This window comes from Aricia agestis, chromosome 17 (genome assembly GCF_905147365.1).
Source record: "Aricia agestis chromosome 17, ilAriAges1.1, whole genome shotgun sequence".
NCBI classification, from domain to species: domain Eukaryota; kingdom Metazoa; phylum Arthropoda; class Insecta; order Lepidoptera; family Lycaenidae; genus Aricia; species Aricia agestis.
Genome location: NC_056422.1, coordinates 8,235,895 through 8,261,664, shown reverse-complemented (window position 1 = coordinate 8,261,664; position 25,770 = coordinate 8,235,895). Strand labels below are relative to the sequence as shown.

General features: G+C 35.4%; 4 protein-coding genes across 5 annotated transcripts; 1 reads left to right on the top strand and 3 right to left on the bottom strand.

Moving 5' to 3' along the window:
* Positions 1-1,431: 1,431 nt before the first annotated feature.
* LOC121735412 (dynein regulatory complex protein 1) lies at positions 1,432-16,046 on the bottom strand. Of its 2 annotated transcripts, XM_042126238.1 has the most exons (14): positions 15,870-16,046; positions 15,099-15,286; positions 14,554-14,789; positions 10,337-10,543; positions 8,737-8,904; positions 8,415-8,651; positions 6,954-7,095; positions 6,412-6,494; positions 6,179-6,304; positions 5,746-5,866; positions 4,173-4,263; positions 4,017-4,096; positions 2,012-2,146; positions 1,432-1,538 (listed from the first exon to the last, which is right to left on the bottom strand). In XM_042126238.1, the coding sequence occupies exons 1-14, from the start codon at positions 16,007-16,009 to the stop codon at positions 1,432-1,434; spliced, it is 2,061 nt and encodes a 686-aa protein (XP_041982172.1). In that variant the 5' UTR covers positions 16,010-16,046. The 2 variants fall into 2 exon arrangements, with proteins under 2 accessions (XP_041982172.1, XP_041982173.1); XM_042126239.1 differs by lacking the exons at positions 1,432-1,538; positions 2,012-2,146 and having other exon boundaries at positions 4,018-4,073.
* A 719-nt stretch (positions 16,047-16,765) lies between these two features.
* Positions 16,766-19,600, top strand: LOC121735675. The gene is made up of 3 exons (XM_042126577.1): positions 16,766-16,787; positions 17,218-17,497; positions 17,590-19,600. Exons 1-3 carry the CDS (start codon positions 16,767-16,769, stop codon positions 18,843-18,845), a joined length of 1,557 nt encoding a protein of 518 aa, XP_041982511.1. The 5' UTR covers position 16,766; the 3' UTR covers positions 18,846-19,600.
* Positions 19,601-19,605: 5 nt separating this feature from the next.
* LOC121735674 lies at positions 19,606-20,353 on the bottom strand. Its single transcript, XM_042126576.1, has 2 exons — positions 20,212-20,353; positions 19,606-20,104 (listed from the first exon to the last, which is right to left on the bottom strand). Exons 1-2 carry the CDS (start codon positions 20,337-20,339, stop codon positions 19,606-19,608), a joined length of 627 nt encoding a protein of 208 aa, XP_041982510.1. The 5' UTR covers positions 20,340-20,353.
* Positions 20,354-21,128: 775 nt separating this feature from the next.
* LOC121735618 (60S ribosomal protein L11) lies at positions 21,129-25,497 on the bottom strand. Its single transcript, XM_042126499.1, has 5 exons — positions 25,431-25,497; positions 25,016-25,174; positions 24,449-24,598; positions 22,733-22,880; positions 21,129-21,281 (listed from the first exon to the last, which is right to left on the bottom strand). The coding sequence occupies exons 1-5, from the start codon at positions 25,434-25,436 to the stop codon at positions 21,154-21,156; spliced, it is 591 nt and encodes a 196-aa protein (XP_041982433.1). The 5' UTR covers positions 25,437-25,497; the 3' UTR covers positions 21,129-21,153.
* Positions 25,498-25,770: the final 273 nt, after the last annotated feature.

Below are 25,770 nucleotides of genomic sequence, written 5' to 3'. Positions count from 1 at the left end.
AGGGGGGCTCCCACACAACAAACGTGATTTTTTTGCAATTTTTTGCTCGATGTCAATAATGGCAATAGGTACTTGGTAGGCACTTGAAAAGTACAAAATACTCCATTATACTTTAACAATTAATAGTAAAATTAAAATAAACTAAATAATTAAGGATTCGTACAAAAACATTATTTGCCTAATTTTGCTCCATTATGATAAGGAACCTTTCGTGCGCGAGACCAACTCGCACTTGGCCGATTTTTTTCAAACATTTCTCTTTGAAGTTTGCGTCTTTGGGAAAACTGAAATAGGACTAAAAGCGATGAAGGTAATAATTCTTCAAAGATGCACTAATTATTGTTATATGAGTAAGCATTAAGCACCACTTCTTTCGACTATAAAATAAAACTTCCGCATATTTATAATAAATTTAGACCTTCCGCGCGGCTTCACCCCCGTAAATTAGGAATTTCAAAGACAAATGAGCCCACAAAAATAGCCTATGACATCATGTGGTCTACTTTTTATTTATGCCAAACAACATAAAAATTGCTGGATGGTGCGTGAAATAAGTCCTTTCAAATAATTTTCACCGTTTATTCCACATTTTCCTCTGTTTCTTGGCTATGAGCTATCTAACTCTGAAAGAATACTTCAAAATTTCAAATCGGACTAGTAGTTCCTGAGATTAGCGCGTTCAAACAAACAAACTCTTCAGCTTTATAATATTAATGTAGATAATAACGCAACCGCATAAAAATGCCGATAAAAATATCGATACCAAAATCTGCATCACACCACATCACTAGTGCCTTAGTTTGATAGTTCACGGAACATTTTTCGTGAAGAATAATTGATTTTTAAATTAAAAAGTAGTATAAATTACAATTGGCTATGATAGGTGATCCCGCTATTTCTGTAATTCACAGTATCGCTGCAATTTTTGTAGATAATTATAGCACAAGTCAGCATTTTGTTCGCAATTTACGGCGTAGTGAAAACGTGTTTGCCGTGGAGTGATTGACATACGACTGACAATTTGTGCCCATATGGGCAGGATTTGGCGACATGTGACAAGCTCTATAACATATCTCTTACTTTTAAAATCTGTGGTCAAAATGAAGAAGATTATTGTTTATTGTAGGAACGTTTTAAGTAATTATTAGTATAAACAAAATTAATATAAAAGCTTTACAAACCTTGCAAAACACTTAGGTAGTCGTTCAGGCCGTGTATAAGACCATCCCATAATCGGTCCTTCTCTGGAGGGAAAAGATCTTTGAATTGGGCCCAATATGCACTTATTTCATTGGCCGACAATTTTCTCGAGGGCGTAGAAAAGTCGAGTGGTTTTACGCTATCCCTACAGCAAATAAAAACATTAAATCAAATAACAATAATCAGAATAACATTTATATTTCGACTACAAAATTGAAGTAAAAAGTAAACTTACATGATTGCATAAAGTTTTTTCTTCTCAGGCGGAACAAAGACCGACATAAACTCGTTCAAGGCAGTCAACACTTGCATTGGTTCTATTTCCAAGTTGTGACCCACTGAAAAAAAAACATTTCAGACATAGTAAAGCACAGTTTTTGAGTTTTTAGGAATAAGCTCGGTATTTTGTCTTTCGAGCGACTAGCAGAACTTGTAGTTATTCACTTTATAATTTAAATTATTAGAAAGGGGTTAATATAACATCGTTCCACGCGAAAAGTATACCATCCTCAACACCTTGATGAGTGGCAGTCTCCCACCGTGCTTCTTTCGCGTAAGTCTCTGCCACGCACAGTACAGTCTAATACGAACTGTCGCCAGCAGTATTTCCGGACCAATACGACCTGCAAACCTTCAAGAAAATAGCGTATTCTCTCTTAAAGGGCCGGCAACGAACGGCATATACGGAGGTAGCTACACCACTGGTCCATCGGCGACGGAAGTTGCTTTCCGTGACCTGTTTGCTCGTTTGTCCCCTAATTTTATGTATTAAAATATGTGAATTTTGGAATTAATGATCTTGATAACTCACTAGGACACAGAAACTGTTCTCTCGGTAGCGGCGCGTCTTCTGCGACGGTAGGTTCGTTGACGGTGACCGTAACGCGACCGGCCGCGCGCTTCGACGACGATCCCTCCGTAGACGAGACCTCAGTTGCCATGCCAACTGGGAAAATACAAAATAGATTAAAGACATAATATTTTAAGTGGATGAAGTGGGTAACTATTATAATATTTTTACAACATAAGACTTAAGAGCAATTTCACATTTTGACGTGACAACGCCTATTAATAACTTGATTGACAGAGGCATGAGCTCGAGCGAAGAGGAAATTTAAAAGACAACCAGTAGCGGCGTTAGGGGGGGCGAAGCTGGGCGACCGCCCAGGGCGCCGAATAAAAAGGGGCGCCAAATTTTTTCAGCACTATCAGCACCCTGGGCGCCGAAGAAATCTCGCCCAGGGAGCTAGTAGTACTAAAACCGGCCCTGGACGTCTACCATCAAAAGTCGCATTCAAATATTCGGCTTCGACCGATACGTATACGAAAGTTTGGTCCTAACTTTACCACGAAGTTACATCGGAATTGGAAACTTCTTTCGGGGTCACGCTGGAGTCACGTGACACTCTTCGGGAACGAACGATTAGTGAGGAAAAAAAGCGTTTGATTTACATTCGTTCTTGCTGGAAATACATTGTTGTATTTAAAAAGATTTGGCCTTTTATCAAACGTTTAATATTAAGAATAACATTCTAAATGGATTGTAAAGGGTTTTAAAGTAATAAATCATTTAAATCTTTTATTATTTCGATAAAACATAATTAATATAGGCTGTATACACCTATGTATGTGCCTATGACAGCAAAAAAAAATTGACATGTGAAGAATTTGACATTTTGGCGTAATGTAGCTTTACTATGATCTGTGTGTGTTGCAATGAATAAGGAAACAGATGGAGGCGACATAACTACAAAAAAGTGTGGCCGGCGCCATATTGCTAAGAACTAAACATGGCGGTCTATAATGATGGGACACTCGGTTGATATTTGTCGAGGACATCGATAAACTAACATGTTATAAGTGAGCGTCCTGTTATATTATATATTATATTGATATCAAAAATGTTTTTTTTTATTTTATAAAAAAAATGTACATAAAGACAAAATAGGCAAATATGGTTTTTTTTTTTATATAGGAGCCTCTTTAATTTTAATAAAACTATTTTATTTATTTTAAGTTTATTAATTATTATTTAAGTTGCCATTATTGATATCGGGCAAAAAATACCAAAAAATCGGACAAATACTAGTTGTACTCGCGCACGAAGTGTTTACAGTTTATTTTAATTTTACCATCAATTATTATTATTATTAAAGTATGTATACAACTGAGTATTTTGTGAACATTTCAAGTGCCTATTTTTTTCGCGATATATCGAGACCGATATTGATATTTTTTTCAAATATCGATGTATCGATATATCGATATTTTCTTTCAATCTCGACATCCCTATAATACGACACTTTGACAGTTTATGTACCTCGCAGAACCGGAACATAAAATGGCGGACCGGCCACAGTATTTTGATTTGGTAGAGACCATTATGCCGAGTCCACTTATAAAAGTCAATGGTCAAATTCAAATCTTCGGACGTCTAAAAAGCGCTCGTGGTAAGGTTTGATACAAGAAACGTCACTTGATCTTCGGTCGGATCGAACTTTCAAACGAAAGTACTTCATAGTGGGAAACGCCTCAAACTTTCGTCCGAAACATTGAAATTTCATCCTCATGGTAGACGTCCTGGACTTAACATCCTATCTTTCCGTCTAATGCTTGTAAAGCCAGAGACAACAATTGCCCGCAAGTAAAAGAGACTGAAATAGGACTATGGAACTTCTACGTGCTCTACGACCAGACTATGGTTGTAATCTAGACTATAGCAAGTAAAAGTCTATCTGATGTGCTTAAACTAAACTCTACAAAATTACATAGATATTAGGTACGCATGTGCCTAAAAATTAACTGTACATAATTACATTTAGGTTCGCCGTATTTCTGTATGATTTCTTCAGCTTCAGTGACGAGAGCTTCATCTGATTCCGTTAGTTCCATATTCCTGTAATTAAAAAAAATATCAAAATACATTTTAATTTTTAAAAGCTCGACATACAAACAAGACAAAAAATCCTTACCTGAAGCCAACATGTGCTGATCTAGATGTACTGGCGGACATACTACTTCTTGCAGCGCTAATACGCGTATGCATTGTTGCAAACTTCTCACCTGCAAAAAAAAAGATATTATAGGTATAATGCCATTAAATGTACGTGTAACTGTTCGTAAATTAATGTATTTTTAATTAGTATTATTAGGGGTAGAATTACAAACACAACATATTCATATAATTATTACTAGCTGTTGCCCGCGACTTCGTCAACAAAATTGGTGTCAAAAGCTTTTATAAAAAAACCCTGGTCAATCATTAAATAATTAAATCAATACAGCTGTGCAGTGTGCACACAATAAGTATTTAATTTTTTTACATTAAACTTTATATTTTATGCCAAATTTTAAAGCTTATTTAGCCCCCCAATTACACAACTTTACCCATAAACTATTTTATCATTGATAGGTTTAAGGTTACGTCACTGCACAGATAAAGTACTGAGTTATTTAATACCGTAGAATAGATATAACAATCGAAAAAATCGAAACTTAAATGTAAGATGATACCACCTCTTATAGAAAGACTTTTGAGCAAGCGTCAGCGCGATGTAGAAGACGCACGATGCCATCTATTATGAATTTTTGGAACTAACTTAATTTGAACAAATTTAAGCATTTTCACCCCCTTACAACCCTTTTTTCCAGTAAAAAAGTAGCCTATGTCCTTTCTCAGGCTTTAGACTATCTGTATACAAAATTTCATTACAATCGGTTCGGTAGTTTTGGCGTTTGGCGTGAAAGCGAAACTGACAAACAGACAGACAGACAGAGATACTTTCGCATTTATAATATTAGTATAGATTATGTGCACACTGCACAGCTGTTTTTGGATATTTTGATTAATTAAGGGCCGCGCTACACCGGAATGGCAGCAGCGAGGCGAGCCCTTTCAGCGCTGCCATTCCGGTGTAGCGCGGCCCTAAGTGGGGTACCACTTACCAGGGTTTTAAAAAGTTTTTAGATTTGACACAAATTTTGTTGACACCGCGCGCTATAAACTAAAGTCCACGCGGACGAAGTCGCGGGCAACAGCTAGTTATGAATAAAACCAATATACATAATATAATAAAGTAGGTATGATTAGTTCTGTTATAATAATGAAGTAAAATATAAAACGCCATCTGTTGAATCGTATTAGAACTAAAATGTTCATTGCATCGATATATTTCTGGATTTTTTACAATATTATACATAAAATATATTTAAGATTTTTGAAATATTATTTTAATACACATCCAAGACCCAGGAACATTGATAACTTTTTGTTCCGCCTGCGGGACTCGAACCCAGGACCCCCGGGATGAGCGCTGGCCACGCGCAATGCGAATTAATTTTCATCGATATTTTCATGGAAATAAGATATTTTCCCACATCAAAATGTAGCCTATGTCCTTTCTCAGACTCTTGAATAACTGTGTACAAAATTTCATTGCAATCGGTTCAGTAGTTTTGGCGTGAAAGCAAGACAGACAGACAGACAGACAGAGATACTTTCGCATTTATAATATTAGTATGGATTATCATAACAATTAGGTATACCTGAAGTTGACTGTTCCATATCAGAGGAGTCATCGATGGTCGCACATCGCGGACAGAAAGCATAGTTTAAAAATACTGTACACAACAGATCTACATCCTCTTGCGCTTGAATTTCTAGAGCCTGAAAAATTTATAATTTTCATTTTTACTATGTAGCCTGACTAATAATATGTGAGGCTAGGACTTTTTTGTGAAGTACACTACCGACCTAGAAAATTACGTACTTCCCACTAAAACCTACTTAACTATGCAAAAAAACTGTGCATCTTTTAGCAATAAAAACTATCCAATCCCGAGTGTCAAAGTATCTCCGTGCCAAATTTAATCTTAAACGGTTTAGCAGTTTTAGTGTGCAAAGATTCACATTTATAATATAAATATTTGGTAGGAATAAAAAGAACTGACTGGTGTCAAAATAAAAGTATAGGCTTACCATAAAAATGGAATCCAGTGTACAAAGATTTCTTGATGTAGGTTGATACTTTTCTATCAATTTCAGCAGACGATCTTCGACCAAGAACCCCGTGTTGTCAGCGACTAGTTGTAAAATATGACGAACCTGAAATATAGTTAAAGAATACCTAAATATAGAACTAGTATTAATTATTGTAGGTAATCATATATTTTTACAGTTAAAATTATGTAAAGCAAAAAAGGTATATTTACCAATTTGTCTTTTCCTTCTTCTAAAATATAGGTCGAATTAGCACCCTTTTGGTCGGTAAAATCCACTATTTTGCGCTCCATCTCTGCAAAAAGGCAAGTATTACTTACTTACTGATGCCGTTTTAGTGAATGTGGTAGGTACTGCGGACTGGATTTGGACGATTATAATTTATATTTTATAGGATAGTGAATATTATAGTCTAAATGGCGAATCGAGAAACAAAACTTTATATAAAATGTCAAAAGTTGTATGTAGAAGTTCTGTACATAATTTTACCCGTGTTTTATCGATAATCGATAAACTGAAAAATATGACTCTTCCTGACATCTATTGGCGAAGAATAATACTATTTGGTTAGCAACTAATTGTTTTAACGACCAGCAGATGGCGTTATTAAGTAACACGAAGACAATGAGTGTTTGCTATACCGAGCAAAGCTCGGTCATCCAGGTACTATTAATTTAATACTATAACTAAATCGTTATAATATTGTAACTTAATTAAAGTTGTATTATGCTGGTGATGATCAGTAATGTTTTACCATATTTAGTAAAAGGGTTGCGGGGTGGCTTAGCGTGCGGCGGGGGCGGGGCCTGCGCGAGTACGTGCTCGTGCATGCACACCTCGGCGTCGCGCACGCACCGCGCCAGCTCCGTGCAGCGGTCTGAAGACATGCGCCATACCTATCGGAATATAATATTAATATGATCAATACAAGAAAAACTACAAAGAATTTCATTGAGCCACAGCTGTTAATAATTGTTTCTTTATCATTGATAACATGATACCAGTCAAAATATAATATCAATAATTATTATTAATGTTTTTGCTTAAGCCCTCAAGCTCTCAGAGAATTTATCACTAATCCATACTTCCTGGAAGTAATATATTTTAAATAATATATTAGTATGGAAGTAACTTCCATACTAATATATTATTTAAAATGCGAAAGTGTGTCTGTCTGTCTGTTACCTCTTCACGCTCAAACCGCTGAACCGATTTTTCTGTTTGGCATGGATATATTTTAGTCCCGAGAAAGGACATAGGATAGTTTTGTCCCGGAAAAATGTACGGTTCCAGCGCGATAAACGAGTTTTGGCGCAAAGGAGTTGCGGGCATCATCTAGTTTACTATAATTTAATGGTATTTAAGGGGGATATTAGATTATCATATAATATATTGGATCCGAGATCATTGAGTCAATGATATTGGATAATGTAATACAGACATATGATTCATTTCTTCCTTGATCATAGATTTTTGACATTTGCTGAGAGATTGGATCCAATACGGTCATAGATATAGGTGTTGCCAGTTATTTAATATAAAAAAGAGTTTTTAATTTCTTGTTCGTTAAATATGTTTCAAATAATGTAATGTAATTATTTTTCTAATTACATACTTGGATAATCTTGCTGAAATAACAAAAAACAAGCCATATTAAAAATGACGATGTCTTTTGACAAATCGAATTCTCTGAGATCTAGTAACCCTGACGTCAATACCTGTCAGCGTTAGCGCTCTCCATTGGCTATTGAAACCACATATGACGTAAAATAGGATCAATGAAATATGATAATGTAATATGTAGATATGATCAAATGATCATATATATTGGATCCTATAATCTATATATGATCATAGAAATGATCCAATATAAATGATAATGTAATACCCCCCTAAGAAAATGTATTTTTCAATAATATAAGTTGTTAATCAATCATTAACGGCAATTCCCAATATTTGATCTATCTCTGGTTTTGCCCTACTAGAGATAGGAATAGCTCACAATTGACATAAAATATATGTCTCTAATGTCTAATGTGAGCTATTCCTATCTCTAGTAGGGCAAAACCAGAGATAGATCAAATATTGGGAACGGCCGTAAATCTCTCTGAGTACGGCCTTGAGTTAAAGAAATAAGTGGCAATGGGTCTATAGTTAATACTCATATACGTATTAATTTCTACGCACGCCTCGACAGATAATATTAGAAAATCACCTGTAAGAATTTATAGTTGTTAACTTGAGCGAAGTGACGGGCCTTCTTCTCGATGTCTTCCATAGTCTGCATCAGTTTCACGATCTCCGTATCCGCTTTGATTTCCTCTAGAGCACCATCTTCTGCCGCCTTTCGTATTTTGGCGCGGAGGGCATTCGCAATATCCGACATTTTGTTTAATTTGCGTTTCTGTTGGGACCTAACGAAAACATTCTCCTCTTCCCTTTTTTTGAGCACCTGAAGACAATGGCATTCATTTTAACAACATCACAAGAAAGTATTTTTTGTAATAAATGATAATAAATCCGCCTATTTTACTTACTTGGTAATTGTATCCAATTTTCTCCGTATTAATAAGGCAAGTAGCTTTTAATTTCTCCAATTCCTTTTGTAATTCCTGTATGAGTGTTTCCAGTTCTATTTTAGCTTCCCTATACTTGGCGTGATGCTCCCACATTATAACTTCCATTTCTTGTTTGTGTTCTTCGAGCTGTAATTTTTGTTTTGATTCATAAATGAAAGAGTTACGTACTGTTTAGGACCTAGGTTATAATAATGAGTACTTATACTTCGTCAAAAAAGTGAAGAAATTAAAAAGTGGCAACATCGTAGTGTCATCCCTTTTTTCTTAGATTGATTTGAAAGGGATGACACTACGATATTGCTACTTTCTAATTTCTTCACTTTTGTACTGTCGACAAACTGTTGACCGTACATTATTGTAATTAGAGATACTAGGGTGCCATTAGAATAAGTGAATATTGTTTATCACCTTGTCTCACGTCACTCACTAACCATTGAACCATTTATTTTTTGTACCATTTTCATCACCATTCTCTTTCTTCTCTCGCGGTGGCAGCATGTACGGTCAACAGTTTGTCGACAGTACATCACGTTTCGCACTGTCAGCGTATACGCCGCCAAGCGTTATTATAATTTACTTTAATTAACCAGTTCGCGTCAAGCCGCCAATCGGTTCGCGTGCTACCATTAAACCATTTTAGCATAAGTAAGGATTCAATAAACCTATTGAACCTAACTTGTCTTTTACTTTGTACGGAAGTAAACCACCGTAAAACTTTCTTGACAGACTATACTTACAAAGAAAATGAAACTCGTAAATACATTTTCCTCGCTCTTCTGGATGGGGCATTTATAGCTCATGCCCCATCCTGCCAGAGGCCCCATGAGTGATATGACATAGGCAATCGCCCGGGGCCGCCCTCTTGCAGGGGCCTCGCAAGTTGTTTTTTGGAAGACAAGGGGTCTCGCAAAGACCTTCCGCCCGGGGCCTCGCAATGGGTAAGGCAGCCACTGAGAATACCCAATGGAGAACTACTTTCTTGACATTTCTAGTTAGTTCCTAAGGGGGGTATTACATTATCATTTATATTGGATCATTTCTATGATTATATATAGGATCCAATATATATGATCATTTGATCATATCTGCTTATTACATTATCATATTTCATTGATCCTATTTTACGTCATATGTGGTTTCAATAGCCAATGGAGAGCGCTAACGCTGACAGGTATTGACGTCAGGGTTACTAGATCTCAGAGAATTCGATTTGTCAAAAGACATCGTCATTTTTAATATGGCTTGTTTTTTGTTATTTCAGCAAGATTATCCAAGTATATATATAATTAGAAAAATAATTACATTACATTATTTGAAACATATTAACGAACAAGAAATTAAAAACTCTTTTTTATATTAAATAACTGGCAACACCTATTTCTATGACCGTATTGGATCCAATCTCTCAGCAAATGTGAAAAATCTATGATCAAGGAAGAAATGAATCATATGTCTATATTACATTATCCTATTGGATCATTGACTCAATGATCTCGAATCCAATATATATGATAATCTAATATCCCCCTTAATAAAGGCAGTAAAAATCATTAGATACCTTTTCATATTTATATTCCATATGAGCCACCTCTTCTCTATCCCGTTGCTTATACAGGGCCTCCCATCTCTTGTTGTTAAGATTTATCATTGCCTCTCGCTCGATATTTATAGCTTGTTCTATAAGACTCAACTGCTTGGCATAAGCTTTTTGCATTATAGTGATTTGTTTTTCGATCCTGTCCGAAAGTTCTTTAATGTCGTTGTCCTGTGTAAGAAATTTAAAACATAATATAATTATTAACTTAAAATTTAAAACGCGCTTAGCGCTTAGCGAAAGTATGGAAAGAACGGGGGAAATTATTTGAAATGGCTTATTTGAACGGGCTAATCTCAGGAACTACTGGTCCGATTAGAAAAAAATTTTCAGTGTTAGATAGCCCATTTATCGAGGAAGGCTATAGGCTATATACATTTTATCAGGCTAAGATTAATAGGAGCGAAAAAATAGAGGAAAATGTGGAAAAAACGGAGGAAATTATTTGAAAGGGCTTATCTCACGAACTATTGGAGCAATTTTTCTGTTATTTGGCACAGATAAGAAGTAGACCACGTGAAGGATCATAGGCTATTTTTTGTGGACTGATTTGTCTGTGAAATATCTAATGTACGCGGGCGAAGCTGCACGCAACGTTATATATTTTGGCGTGGTCACGACATCACGCGTAACCGGCTGGACCCATTTTGCTGAAATCTCTAAATAGTATAAAACAAAGTCGCTTTCCGTTGTCTGTATGTATGTGTGTATGTATGCTTAGATCTTTAAAACTACTCAACTGATTTTGATGCGGTTTTTTTTAATAGATCGAGTGTTTCAAGAGGAAGGTTTATATGTATAACATATGCATAATATCTTAGAGAAACACTGATAATTTTAGAGGTTTCTAATGTTATGTCGTAAATAAATTCATTTTTTTGCGTTTATATTGCAAACGCTGGCTAAACCCTACGAGATAGATCAAAATAATGTACTACAGTATTGTACACCTTAATAAGGTAAACAAAAAAGTCCGCAATGGTATATGTGTATTTCTTAGGGATAACTCACAATAGCCATTTTTGTTCTTTACTTTTTACGAAAAATAATATATATAATAGGCTTATTTACGAAGCGATTTTAACAATTTACAACATTAACCCTTATCCAAATAAACATGTTTGGAAGCTAAGACATTAAATGTAGATTATAATTGTCTTTTACACTATACAATTTCGATCAATACTTTAGAAGTTTTCAAACGTATAAACTTACGCGGAATCAAAAAATATGTTGCGCGGCGGCGGCCGAGGGACATAGCGGTTACGGCGGAACCGGCCGGGGGCTCTCATAAGCTTCGGGCTTATGTTATTGTAGTACATAGTGTATTTCGTCATTGTGTGGTTGTGCAGACGGTAACGCAGAGGAGCAACCACAGCGCTTTCTTTCAGATATTCATTGTTTCTGGTTCTTTGGTTTCTGAATTGTCGATAAAAATATATTTGACTTGGTTAGAAAAACGGACTTTTGTTTTTGCTTTGCGATTGGGTTATTTGTTGCTTTGTGGGTATTACTATACGATCATGCCTGGAAGACGTCGTCGTTCGAACATAGGTCGTAGTACAGTGAATGCCAAAAGAGCACGTTCAGCAAGAGATGAAGAATCGTCAACGGAACGTGAGACTCGCCTCAGCCAGAATAGTGATAGAAATCGGATACAGAGAGAAAGATAATCGTCTGTAGAGCGTGAGGCTCGCCTCAGTCGGAAATATGATAGAATTCGGATACAGAGAGAAAAAGAATCGTCTGTAGAGCATGAGGCTCGCCTCAGTCGGAAAAATGATAGAATTCGGATACAGAGAGAAAGAGAATCGTCTGTAGAGCGTGAGGCTCGCCTCAGCCAGAATAGTGACAGAAATTGAATACAGAGAGAAAGAGAATCGTCTGTAGAGCGTGAGGCTCGCCTCAGCCAGAATAGTGATAGAAATCGAATACAGAGAGAAAGAGAATCATATGTAGAGCGTGAGGCTCGCCTCAGCCAGGATAGGGATAGGCATCGAATACAGAGAGCAAGAAAATCATCCGCAGACACATAGCAACACCGAACAAAACGAACAACCAAACAGCCACAGACCCGAGAGAGTAACTAATTCATGGGTAAATAAAGAAAATTCTGCCAATTTTTGCGAAACTTTTATCGTTTACGCAGCACAATAGGAAAAATCACCCGATTTTGAAACATTCTTCATTGGTGCTCCGCTTCTATTGGTCTTAGCGTGATAATATATTATAGGCTACATCCTACTAATATTATAAAGGCGAAAGTTTGTTTGGATGTATGGATGTGTGGATGTATGGATGTTTGTTACTCTTTCACGCAAAAACTACTGAACGGATTTTAATGAAACTTTACAATAATATAGCTTATACATCAGAATAACACATAGGCTACAATTTTAACCGACTTTCAAAATGGGGGAGGTGTTATGTTCGTTTTCTTATATTCAACGATTACTCCGCCGTATGTTACCCGATTTTTATATTCACAAAAGTGGTGATCTGATGAAGGATCCATAAGTAATCGAGGGAACTCCTCAAAACTTATAGGGAAACGTGTGGTGACTTCGGTTTCGTGAGAAGTATTCTAAGCATATGCTACCAACAAGTAAGATTTTGCACCGAGATATACCTGGTATACCGTGGTTCGGAAGGTGCTGAGAGAACTCCTGATTCTTTATAGATACAAGTTTGGGAGTTTCGGCGTTGTTTTAAGAACAGGAACCATATGCTACTATGCAAATTACATTCATCATCATCATCATCACTACCATATTATACCATTTCATAGTCTTTTAGATCGAGACTCGAGTTTGTCAAGCGATAATTAAAAAAAATCTTTATTTTATTTCTAAAAATAGATTGACGACCTCTGTGGCTCAGTGGTGAGCGCGTTGGTAGCTCAAGCCGGAGGTTGCGGGTTCAAATCCCGCCGACGGAACAAAAAGTTTTCAAAGTTCCTGGGTCATGGATGTGTATTAAATATGTGTATCATATAATAAAAATCTTAAATATATGTATAGTATATAAGTATTAAATATATTTCCGTTGTCTGGTACCTGTAACACAAGTCCATCAGGTACTTACCACGGGGCCAGACTGACGTGGTGTGAAGCGTCCATAGATAAAAAAAATCTATACCTACCTAATATAATAACATTGAAGAGTATGTTTGCTTGAACGCGTCAATCTCAGGAACTACAGGTCCGATTTAAAAACTTATCTCAGTGTTAGATTGATCATTTATCGAGTAAGACTATAGGCTATATTATATAATATATTATCACGCTAAGACTAATACGACCGAAGAAACTCAGGAAAATGCGGGAAAAATGGGGAAAATATTTTTTATGGGAAAATGTACGGTTTCTGTAAAATTCCTAATTTACGCGGGCGAAGCCGCGCGGGACATCTAGTTATGTATATAAAGATACTTTGAGTCCCGAAAAAGAACATAGGATACATTTTGTCCCAGAAAAATGTACGGTTACTGCACAATATACTTTTATGATTTGCGCGTAAACTATTCAATCTATTTTGATGGAATTTGGTATGGAGATACTTTGAGTCTCGGGAAAGGACAAGGAATACTAATTTTGTCCCGGAAAATGTGCGGTTCCCGCGCAATAAACTTATGATTATCGCCTAAACTATTTAATCTATTTTGGCATGGAGATTGGTGATACTAATTTGAATCTGGGACAAGGAATGTTTTTTGTCCCGGAAAACACGGGAACAACTATAAACTAAAGTCCACGCGGACGAAGTCGCGGGCAACACCTAGTTATTACTATAAAGTCTACAATATTCAATAAAAGTAGGATTGCCATCCGTCCGGGTTTCCCCGGATTTGTCCTAGTTTGAAGGGCGTCCGGCCGGTTTTTTGAAAAGTGTCCGGGTGAAAACTTTTGATGAGAGAAATTTAACGTTTAAGTCATGCAGCAACAAACGAAAGATAAAAACTCGCTAAGCATACACACGGTTTTTTACAAATTCTTGTTGGAAAAGCAAAAATTGGCAAGACGTTATCGTAAATACTGTTTAAGAGGTGTCCGGGGAAATAACCAAATTTCAGCCAAATGTCCGGGAATTTTGTTGTGCCTGACCGGCGAAGGGAATTTGGGTGATGGCAACCCTAAATAAAAGGCACGTCTTGTGATATAATTTTATATATGTATGCTTACCTGAATTTCTAAATCTTTGTAATAAGTTCGATCCATTTGTTTTAAATCGCTTTTTAAATCGTTAAGCAAACTATTCTTTTGCGCCAAGAGTTCGTCACATTTTCGCTTTTGCTCTTTCATTTCGGCATCAATTTCCAATGGATCTTTTATAGACAACATGGTATTCCAGTTGGCTGTTATCGCTTCATACTGTATTTGAGCATCATTTGCTTCCTCTTCAATTTTATTTAGGGAATCTATAAACAACATAGGTACCTAGATATAAAATTACTTCTTACTTTTATTTAGGTACGTCATAGCTCTTATTTAAAGATAAGTCATAAGTACCTATTAGGTAAGTAAGTACCTAAAAAATTGGGCAATATTTACATAATTTTAGGATGATTTTTTTATTATGAAAGTAGTTTTCCTCGCCGGTAAAAAGCTGTTGCATAAATCCTTGTCGTTTCTCTGATGTTGTGCCATATTACATTTCCCAAATCCCAACTCCGTCAAAACTTTGAAAGCGTGATGCAGGATTGTAGTATTTGTTAGTAGTAACTTACCCTTCATTTTATCAGTGAACAACACCCGTCGTAGCACCTCTCGTTCGTCAGTGGTGACCTTGACGTTGGTGACTTTAGCAGCTCCGTCCAGCGCCAGCCGTTGTATCTCCTGAGCGGCTGCGGTGGTGGCCTGCTCGATGAGACCTGGCTCCTCATCCTTAATAGCATCTTCTAGGGGTTGTTCGGCTCTATAATACATAAATATAATTTGAGCAGTTGATTGATAAACGTAGATACCTACTAGATACTCACGCCGGCCAAGCCCTAGGGGCGGCAGCGTGCATGGGGGTAGATTTCGTACATTGGGCCGTAGAAATAAAATGGCCTACTCATAAAAAATATAAATTCGGCACTGCTATAACTAGCAGCAGTATTTAGGGAAGGTAGTATACTTACATCAAATGGTCCAATTTTATTTGAATACGTGCATAAATTAAATCGGATTTAAAGCAAAATGATAAACACTAATTGTTATCTTTTTACGCCTAATTCATAATCAACCTGATGAACCGATTTTGATGACATTTGGTATGAAAATACGTCTTTCAGTCCCGGGAAAGAACATATTATTATGTTGTTATTACATCGAAAAAAAGTTGAGGTTGCTACATTTGTATAACTAGAGATGAGTATGAAATGCTCGTAATTTTAATTAAGTATACCAGAGACCGTATATTTATTACTCTATGGTTATACCCATAATAAGCACTTGCCATGAGGAGTGTTCAGCACGATAATTAAAGAGAAAAGAAGGGAATATACGCTACAAACCTTTTAAGTGCTTCCTGCCTTCGTTTAATTCGAAGTGCTCTTGCAGCTTTCCTTTCATTAGGATCTTGAGAAGCAATCTGAGGTTCCTTCGGAGCAAGAACATCTTCGCCAAATTCATCTTTGGGTAATACCAAGCTCATGACGCCGTTAAATAAATAGATTTAATAAAAGGCAATGTTTGGCGAAAAATATTTTGTTGATAACAATAAGTAATCGTGTTGACTTTGTTACTATGACAACAAGTAAACATGTAAACAATTTACTTTTTTATCATCAAAATTATTGGTTCCCAGAATTTGCATGGGTTTGCCATTAGTAACTAGCAAATGTGAGCTCATAATTTTATATAGCGTCCCAAAAATGTAAGTTCATGTCAAGATTTTATGACTTGTCACGAATCACGATGTTTATTATACCCATAGACTTAATATATAATTATACCATACCTACTGTATATTATTGCAATAATTTTTAGTCTAATAGGGTATTTGACAATTTTTGAAAAATATTTTTAAACTATTCTTTGTTATGAAATAAACATATTGTATTAATATTTCCGGGAAATATTTTGTATTAGCAAAGAAAATGAATATTAAAGTTTAAATTCTCCAAGTCGCGCGAAAAACGCTATTTAGAAAATGGCGACGATCACATGACGTCGATGACGTCACTGGCAAGTAAACAAAGTTACAATCAAAAGAGCTAAGCTGTTTTTCCGTGGTTTTTCTTTAATTAATCCGTGATAATGGTGTATAAATGGTGTGCAGTGCCAGAATGTAAAAATACGTCTTTAAAAACTCCAGAAAAAATATTCGTTTCTGTTCCAACTAATCCCAAAAGACGAAAAATGTGGTTACAATTAGCTCGAAGAGCGTTTTATCGCATTCAAACATTTTTATGTGTGAAGATCACTTTGATGTAAGTAAGTATTTAAATTAAGTTAATAAGACACTAGACAGAAGTTATCTAGAATTTCATACCAGATTATCATAATAATAACCTGTACTTAATGTAGGTATTATGTTTTGAAAATATTGTCGCATATTGTTGACTGTTGATAGTAATATTATTGTCTTTTGTGTCAAACACAACATTGATAAATAGGTACCGTACGGTACGGTACATATAACATTGGCAAATGTTTGTAAATTAGATATAAGTAGGTCATAGTTGGGTCTTAGAGAAATATAAACATACCATGTCATAGGTACTGAATCCTAAATACAATAACTACTAATACAATAAATAGAGGTATCGGTTGGCCTAAAGGAAACTGGGCACTATGGGAAAAAGATCATCAATCAAAACAAAAAAACCTTTAATATTATTATGTATCATTTTATTACAGATAGAAAAAGATACAACAAACTACTTGAAATACAAAATGGGCTTCAGTCAGAAGATATTTTTGACAGATGAGGCTGTACCGACAAAATTTCATTGTCAAGAGGATCGCAAGAGACGACTGTCCCCTCAAGCTGGACCTTCTCGAGATACGTCCCTTAAAAGGCAAAGAAAAAGTCTTGTTGCGGAATGTTTGGAAAGTCAAAGCACTACTGAAACGGATGTTGAAAGTATGAATCAACAACATGACAGTATTATAGTACAAGATACTGTTATGCTGGAAGGTACATGCCATTTATGTATTTATTATGACATAATACTGAAACTTAAAAATTTGTTGTATGAAATAATCAATATTGTGCGTTTGTCTTTTCAGAAATACCAAAAACTCTAGACAAAGAAACTTCTACTGAAACTGTAGTAACCGTTGAAAAATCTGTTCAAGTAACAACTAAAGTGACTAAACATTTTAGGAGCAAAGCTGTGCAAGTACGGTCACAAAATAAAAGTATTTCTACCTCACCGTCCAAAGTGTGTACAACATCCAGTTTCACTTCACCCTTGAAAATTGAACCATGTCGTCTTCATCCATCACACTCAGGAGCTGTTAACGCAGTGAAGAAAAAGATTGTCCTTGAAGATGAAAGATCAGACAGTGAAATATCTTGTTTGGAAAGTGGCCATTTGTCTCCTTTTGTACTTACATCTACATCATCATCATCAAAAGTGACTGACTCTGAGAGTTTTGCCACCGAGACTGAAGATATGGAAAAAATGCAGTGCCTTAAAAATACTATGCGTTTGATTGAAAACAAACCTACAATGTATATTGGTATTTCCAAAGACTGTTATTTTTTGATTCAGTTAATTCATAAGCACACTAATATAAAAATTGAACATATTTTACTTTGTTTAAAGAAAATTAGACTAAATAGCACATTTTCAGAATTAGAAGATAATTTTGGAATATCTCTATCATATGCAAGTAAAATATTTTTGTCTAATATCCCAATATTAAGTAGTGTATTAAACAAATTTATTGTTGCTTTAGACAAAAAAAACATAAAAAAGAATCTCCCAATTGCATTCAGGCACAATTATTACAATGTCAGTTGTATCATTGATTGTCTGGAAATCGATATACAGAAACCCTCCAAGGCTTTATATCAGGCATTAACATGGTCAGACTACAAAAAAGGGAATACTGTGAAGTATTTAATTTCATGTACACCTAATGGTTTAGTCAATTATGTATCACAAGGGTTCGGTGGCAGAACCAGTGATGTCACCATAGTAGAAAACTGTAGCTTTATAAATGGGTTAGAGCCAGGAACTTACATCTTGGCTGACAGAGGCTTTAAGCACCTTGAACCTTTACTTCATGCAAAAGGAATTAAATTATTAAGACCACCTAGTGTAAGTGCTGGTGCAAAATTGACTAAATCTGAAGTTCGACAAACTAAAATCATTGCAAGCTTACGAATTCATATTGAAAGAGTCATAAGACGATTAAGGGAATTTCACATGTTAAAGCAACATTCAGTTATAAATACAAATATGCGTCGTTTCCTTGACCATATTATTATTATTGCTTGTGCACTAATTAATTTGCAGGATTCTCTAATTAAATAATGTGGCTAGCTAGTTAAGGAATCAAAATGAAATAATATATTTTTACCTTTATAAAATGTTTTTTATTGCTCACTCACATATATTTGTATTACATAGTAATATGGGGTATATATTGTGTTTCCAAAATGAATCTAATTTATTTATTAAGTTATTTACATAATCATCATCATAGTATTCTAAAATGATGTCAACTTTTTGTGTCTGCTCGAAGTTACTGTCCGCTACACAAAAATAACATTTTTGCAGACCAGTTGCATACATTTGCAGTTGCACCTGCGCTCTACATTTTTCAGAAAGGATGCCATTTTTTATATAATTTCCTTTAGATTTGGTCTTAGTAGGACACTTTATTTCTATAACAGCATCGTTCATTACACCGTCAGGAGATGCAGCAATCACAGGATTGTCTTTACAGATATAAAGCCCGCAGGAAGTTATTTTTTTTTTCAATTTCTTGCTTACAGTCTTACGGACAGAAAGTTCTAATTTTCTACCTCTTTTCATGGCCACTGTATCAGGAATTTTCGCACCCATTATAGTGGCCACTAATGTTCCATCAGGTGTGTGGCAGACACTAGCTTCATGGGCCTTTGAAGCAGTTATGCGGCCATACCGCATCTCATACCATAAGCTACTTTTATTCTGCTGCCTTGTTGCTTCTTCTACACTTTTGATAATGTCACTTGTGAATGTACTTTTCATTATGCCTAAGAGCATGTCTATATCATTTTTAGTTTCTTGAGGTAGATTTATCATAAAACTATGTACTTAATGAGTATTTCATAATGTCACTATGCACAAAATCATCTTGAAATTTTAGCAATTCACACTTGTTAATTTTTCTCTTTTTGGCTTCTGAAATAAAATCTTCGTATAGTGCTGATGTGCTAGGTCTGTGTGGAACAGGGGTCTTGGTCATTTGTTCTATAGTGATGAACTTTAAAGTGGTTCCTACTCTAGACAGAACAGGCTTCTTCCAGTAACACTCGACCGATGTACATGCTGGTTCCTCGCTGCGACTATGGACCCACATCAAAAAGGCTACCGCGTGTTTACATCCGCCAGCTGAAGCCGCACAGTCATGGCACTCACAGCTTATTATCACACCGTCATTTTCATTTACGACCAGGGTAACATTGTAAGCTTTGGTGCGCACTTTATGTTCCGGGCACATTTTGCATTTTACTGTACAAATCCCATTGTCACGGTACAGTTGAACGTAGCCAACGGCATCATCACCGTACGACTCTCTTGCAGACCTGCAAATAAAACAGAAAAGGCACTGAATATTTTCACTACATAACCTAAAATACACGAATGATGTATTGTACAAAACCCAAATTTATAATTATCGAGTGGTACTTACACTACTGTTTTTATATTTCTTACTTCAGAAGCATAATAAACTGCATTGTTTTTAAAAAATAGTTCTACCATGAATGGATCGATCTTAGGTAGGTTGCTGTTATCTGCTCGCACGTAATTGGAGTCCATCTTAGATATTATTATAGCTGTTGTGAGTAATGTAGTTAATATTTGTACTAGAAATTGTATGAAAATTGTGAATAATCACATAAAAATCTAATCAAACACTATTTATCACGTAAACGGCGTACTAAACTCCAGTCAAGAAGCTTTGTTTACTTGCGTGTGACGTCACTACGATTGCAACCAATGAGAGAGCGTTTCTATCTCCGAAAAAACAGACAATTTTATTCGACTTTTCTTACGAAATCCTCTGAAAATACATATTATTTTAATGAAATTATGTTGAAATACGTTTAATTTACCTATAATTTATTAGGATGACCATAAATTATAATTTATTTTAAATGTTGTCAAATACCCTATTGTGGAGTCATTGTGGAGTGTATTGTATTGTTTTCTTAGGCAATAAGTTTTAACCATAAAGTTAATATACCTAGCGGAATAGAGCAACAATCTCGAGCTGTCAAACGTAACCAAATTTGGTTTTCATCTGTGTGAAAATATGTGTACGTATACAAAGTACACAAGCATGATTGAACATGAATTCTATGAAATTAAATTGTCAACGTGCGGCACGTGCCGACTGGACATCAAAAAAAAGAGTGCTGCTGTCATGTATCGTCTCTTTTTACCACACAGTGTTACTGATAGTGGCATCTCTCTTGCTCAGGCCTTTGTTTCTCTATTCCTCTAGGTATATTAACTTTATGGTTTTAACCATGCAACAGCAAAAAATCTAGTTAACTCTAATTATAAAAAGAAAGAGATGGCTATTTCTAAGAATAAAACACAAAATTCTTATTAGAGTTTATTACTTAATTTACTTTTTGCTGTTAAGGATGATACCATCGTATTTCTGTTGGAACCACTTCATGGCATCCTCTTTTGTCAGGCGGTGAGGGAAACCAACCTTGCCAGTCTTACGCCTTCTGTGTGCGACATTGAAACCTTAAAAAAGAAAAACAGTTTATTAAGGATATGTCTTGTTAAATTGTTTTCCTATATTGCTTGTTGTACAGTCGAAAAAATAAGATTTGCCACATTCAAGACTGGTAAACTGGATCCACATTCATATATGCTTGGGATATTGATTATAGTGTAGAATGTAGATCATATTAATATAATAATAATGATATAAAATCAACAATTAATCTTTAATAAGTATATAACATTCTCGTGTCACAATGTTAGATAGCGTACTCCTCCAAAACGGCTTTACTGATTTTAACCAAATTTTATATGCATATTCAGTGAGTCTGAAATCGGCTACTGGGTACTTTTTAATTTGATAAGTGCATTTGTTGAATAAATAATAGTAAATTATTACAACTTGAGACTGACGGCGACCATTGCTTGTGCGACGGGATAGCGATGGACGTTGCCATGGTGAAATACATATAGTCACTTCCACAGACGTAAAAAAATACGGACGTAGCATTACACTATAAAGAGGTGAAGCATGCAACGTACGACAATTTCGTTTATTGACCGACACTCACACGCAACTAGGTACTACAACCCGCTGTCATTGTACATTGAGTGACGGCGCCAATGTCACGCACACATCCTACACGGGCGGCCATAACTATGCTTCACTCGTGATTAGACAAGGTTACGTCCGTGGTGACTTTAATAAAATAATACGGGCGAAATACTTTATATGGCAAAGAAATGTTTTCTGGGACAGCTAGCTTTAATATATTATATTGTGATGCTAGTGAAAGATGACAGACACAAGTAACAATTTATATAGGTACTAGCTGTCCCGCCAATATTGTTATGCCATATAAAGTATTCGCCCTTATTATTTTATTGAAGTCACTAAATAAGTACAGTAGGCACCATGGCAACGTCCATCACTATCCCATCGCACAACACAAATAATGGTCAGTCTCGAGTTGTAATAATTTACTATTATTTATTCAACAAATGCACTGTCATCGGTATAAAAAGTAGCCAGTAGCCAATTCTCAGACCTACTGAATATGCATATAAAATTTGGTAAAAATCAGTAAAGCCGTTTCGGAGGAGTTTGGTAAATAACATTGTAACACAAGAATTTTATATAAGATGAATTGATAAGACCGATACAACCACAGTTTAAAACAAAAATGTACTTTATTCTCTATTAAAACTAAATACAAAGTGTTTTTAATTGGCATGAGATAAAAAAATGATCTCCGCACATTTTTACAGAATGAAGACCATAATATATCTTTCATTCCTGAACAATGTGCACTGGGAACTATTGCATAGTTTTATTTATTGAAGTTTTAAACAACTTTTAACATTACTTTTAACAGCTCCAGTTTAGATGTTACATACATGATAATACTCTTAAGGACATGTTAAAATCTCTACAAAGAGTGTTTTAGTAAACATAAAAATACACTGTTTACCTGGGCGTCCCAATACTACGTAGAAGTCAAGACCGTAGATACCGATAGACGGGTCATATTTGATACCCAAGTCAATGTGTTCTTGAATACCGAAGCCAAAGTTTCCTGTGGCCGAGAAGTTGTCTCGTCTCAACTCATATTCTCTGACCTGTAAAGAATTAAAAAATGTTGAAAAACTTGTTGTTTCAACTCTCATTTTCTCAATCTATATAATATAAAAATGGATATTCAAATGTGTTAGTCGCGCTAAAACTGGAAAACGGCTGAACGGTTTGGGCTGATTTTAGTCTTAAAATATTCGTAGAAGTCCAGGGAAGGTTTTAAAGTGACACGAAGTTCACCAGCTAGTTATTATTATAAAGATCAACTTATAATAATTTAAACTAAAAATGTAATTTCCTTAAGTATTCTGAGCAGCAAGAGAATAGTGCCCAAAAGTTGCAAATTAGAAATGTTAATCTAGCATGAAATTACAAAGGAAGTACAAAAGAGAATGTAATCCTTGAACAAATCATGCAATCAGTATAATTATTAACACCCTTACTATTAAAATAGACTCTGTATAGACCATAAAGTTAATATACCTAGCGGAATAGAGAAACAAAGGCCTGAGCAAGAGAGATGTCACTAACAGTAACACTGCGTGGTAAATAGAGACATGTGATACATGACAGCAGCACTCTTTTTAGAGTTCCTTACCCAAAGGGTAAAATCTATTACTGAGACTTCTATGTCTGTCCGTCTGTCTCCAGGCTCTAACTCAAGAACGGTAATAGCTAGAGAGTTGAAATTTTTACAGATAATGTATATCGGTTGCCACTATAACAACAAATACTAAAAACAGAATAAAATTTATATTTAAGGGGGGCTCCCATACAACAAACGTGTTATCTCTTATTTTAAGTTTTCTCTGTTAATGATTATGTGAACATAAATTATTGAATAAATAAACGTGATTTTTTGGCCTTTTTTGCTCTATATCAATAATGGCTACAGGTAGGTACTTAGACTTTTCTCAATGTCCTTAGTTATTTGTGGGCTTTAATACATAATAATAATATTAAAATAATATGGGGCTCTCATACAAAAAACACAATTTTTGGCCTAATTTTGCTCTATAATAGTACAGAACCCTTCGTGCGCGAGTCCGACTCGCACTTGGCCGATTTTTTTGATGTCCAGTCAGCATGTGCTGCATGTTGAGTGTTGACAATTTAATCTCATAGAATTGTATGTACGTGCACATATTTTACACACAGATGAAAACCAATTTTGGTTTCGTTTGACAGCTCAAGATTGTTGCTCTATTCCGCTAGGAATATTAACTTTATGGTATAGACACTATAGTCTGTCAAAGTCATAAATATCAGACAAGGGCAAACATTGTATAACTAAAGCATCTGTGTGTCAATCAATTTAACTAACATTATCAAATGATAATGTAAGTTAAATTACTAATAAAAAGATTCATAATGTGTTACACACACAAACCCACACAGAGTATTATTATTATGTATGAATAAACATAATAATAATACTGTTTCATCTTCAAACTACAACATACTCCAATAAAACAAAGGGTATTTATTGATTTTGGTAGTGTTAGTATGGTACCTAAACTGATCAATATTAATGAACAAAGTGTCAAAAGGATGTAAATAATTATTTATAATGGCTCAGATACTAATAATTTAGTAAGAATATCATTTTACTTACTTTCAATCCCCTTTCGAGGATCTCCTCTGCCTTTGCCCCGCGGACAGTGCAGTGGACAGCAATCTTTTCATTACGACGGATACCAAAAGACCTGACAGTGTATCGCGCCTTGGAGAAGACCGGCTGTTGACCAGTCAGCTGTTCCAACACCTAAAAGGTAAAACAAGATATTTTCTTAAGATTTGTAATGCATTTCATTTTAATGTATCTAAATTTAGATTTATTAATTTTTGTTTTTAACAATTCTTACGTGTAATTTTAAATTTGTGAATAACTTAATTTAACAGAGGACAATAGCTTCAACAAAAAAGCAAGGATCCTATAAATGTTATTTCGTTGAGTATTCTGAGTAGTAAAATAATAGTACCCAAAAGTTGCAAATAGAAATATTTAATCTAGCATGATAATACAAAGGAAGCAACAAATCATTAGTTGTATTCCTGATTCAAACCATGCTTAACCCAATGTTAAATGGGAGTGTGGGACCATAGTCAATACTAATTCAACTAACAACAATTGGCGGTTGCTTTTGGACTAATGGTAATATTGTATAAGTTCAATATTTACCTTAGCAGCACGAGTCAATCTATCACCAGATTCACCAACACAGATGTTCAAGCACAACTTTCTGATGTGCAAATTTCTCATAACATTTTTGGAGTTATCTTTAGGAGCTTTCTTCTCCTTTTTATCCTTTTTAATCGCGGCCGGTGGTGGTGGTACACGCTAAAATAAATATTCACATCGTTTTGTTCACAGTTCATGGTAAATACAGAATTAATAGGCACTAACGAGTTTGTATTTGGGGGGTTGAGGTTAGGACTTCGCAACAATGCAAATACAGGCGCAATTATCGAAATACTGTAACAAAAATGGGGACTAATACTAAATTTATTAAATAACATGAAAATGTACTCAAAGCCATTTCAATAATATTTGATTAAAACGGATTACTAATCACTAAATTTATCACAACACCTACCGCCATGATCACAAACTTCTAAAAGAAATAAAACGTCACTGAAACGAATCTGACACTGACGTCTGACAAGGCACTGACAGCGGTGACAGCTTTTTTTAAATAATGCGTTACGACTTACGGCTAAGGTCCTTTACCAATCCTTTACATACTGCGACTTTTATCAGCGATGCAGTCGCGATGCAGCACCGATGCAGTCGCAAGTGGTCCACCTTTACACACTTGCGCTACTTTAAGCATCGATACAGTCGCGATACAGTAGCGATGCTGTCGCGATGCAGAAGCTGGCCATTGAACTGTAGCGATGTAGTATCAATGCAATCGCGATGCAGCATCGATGCAA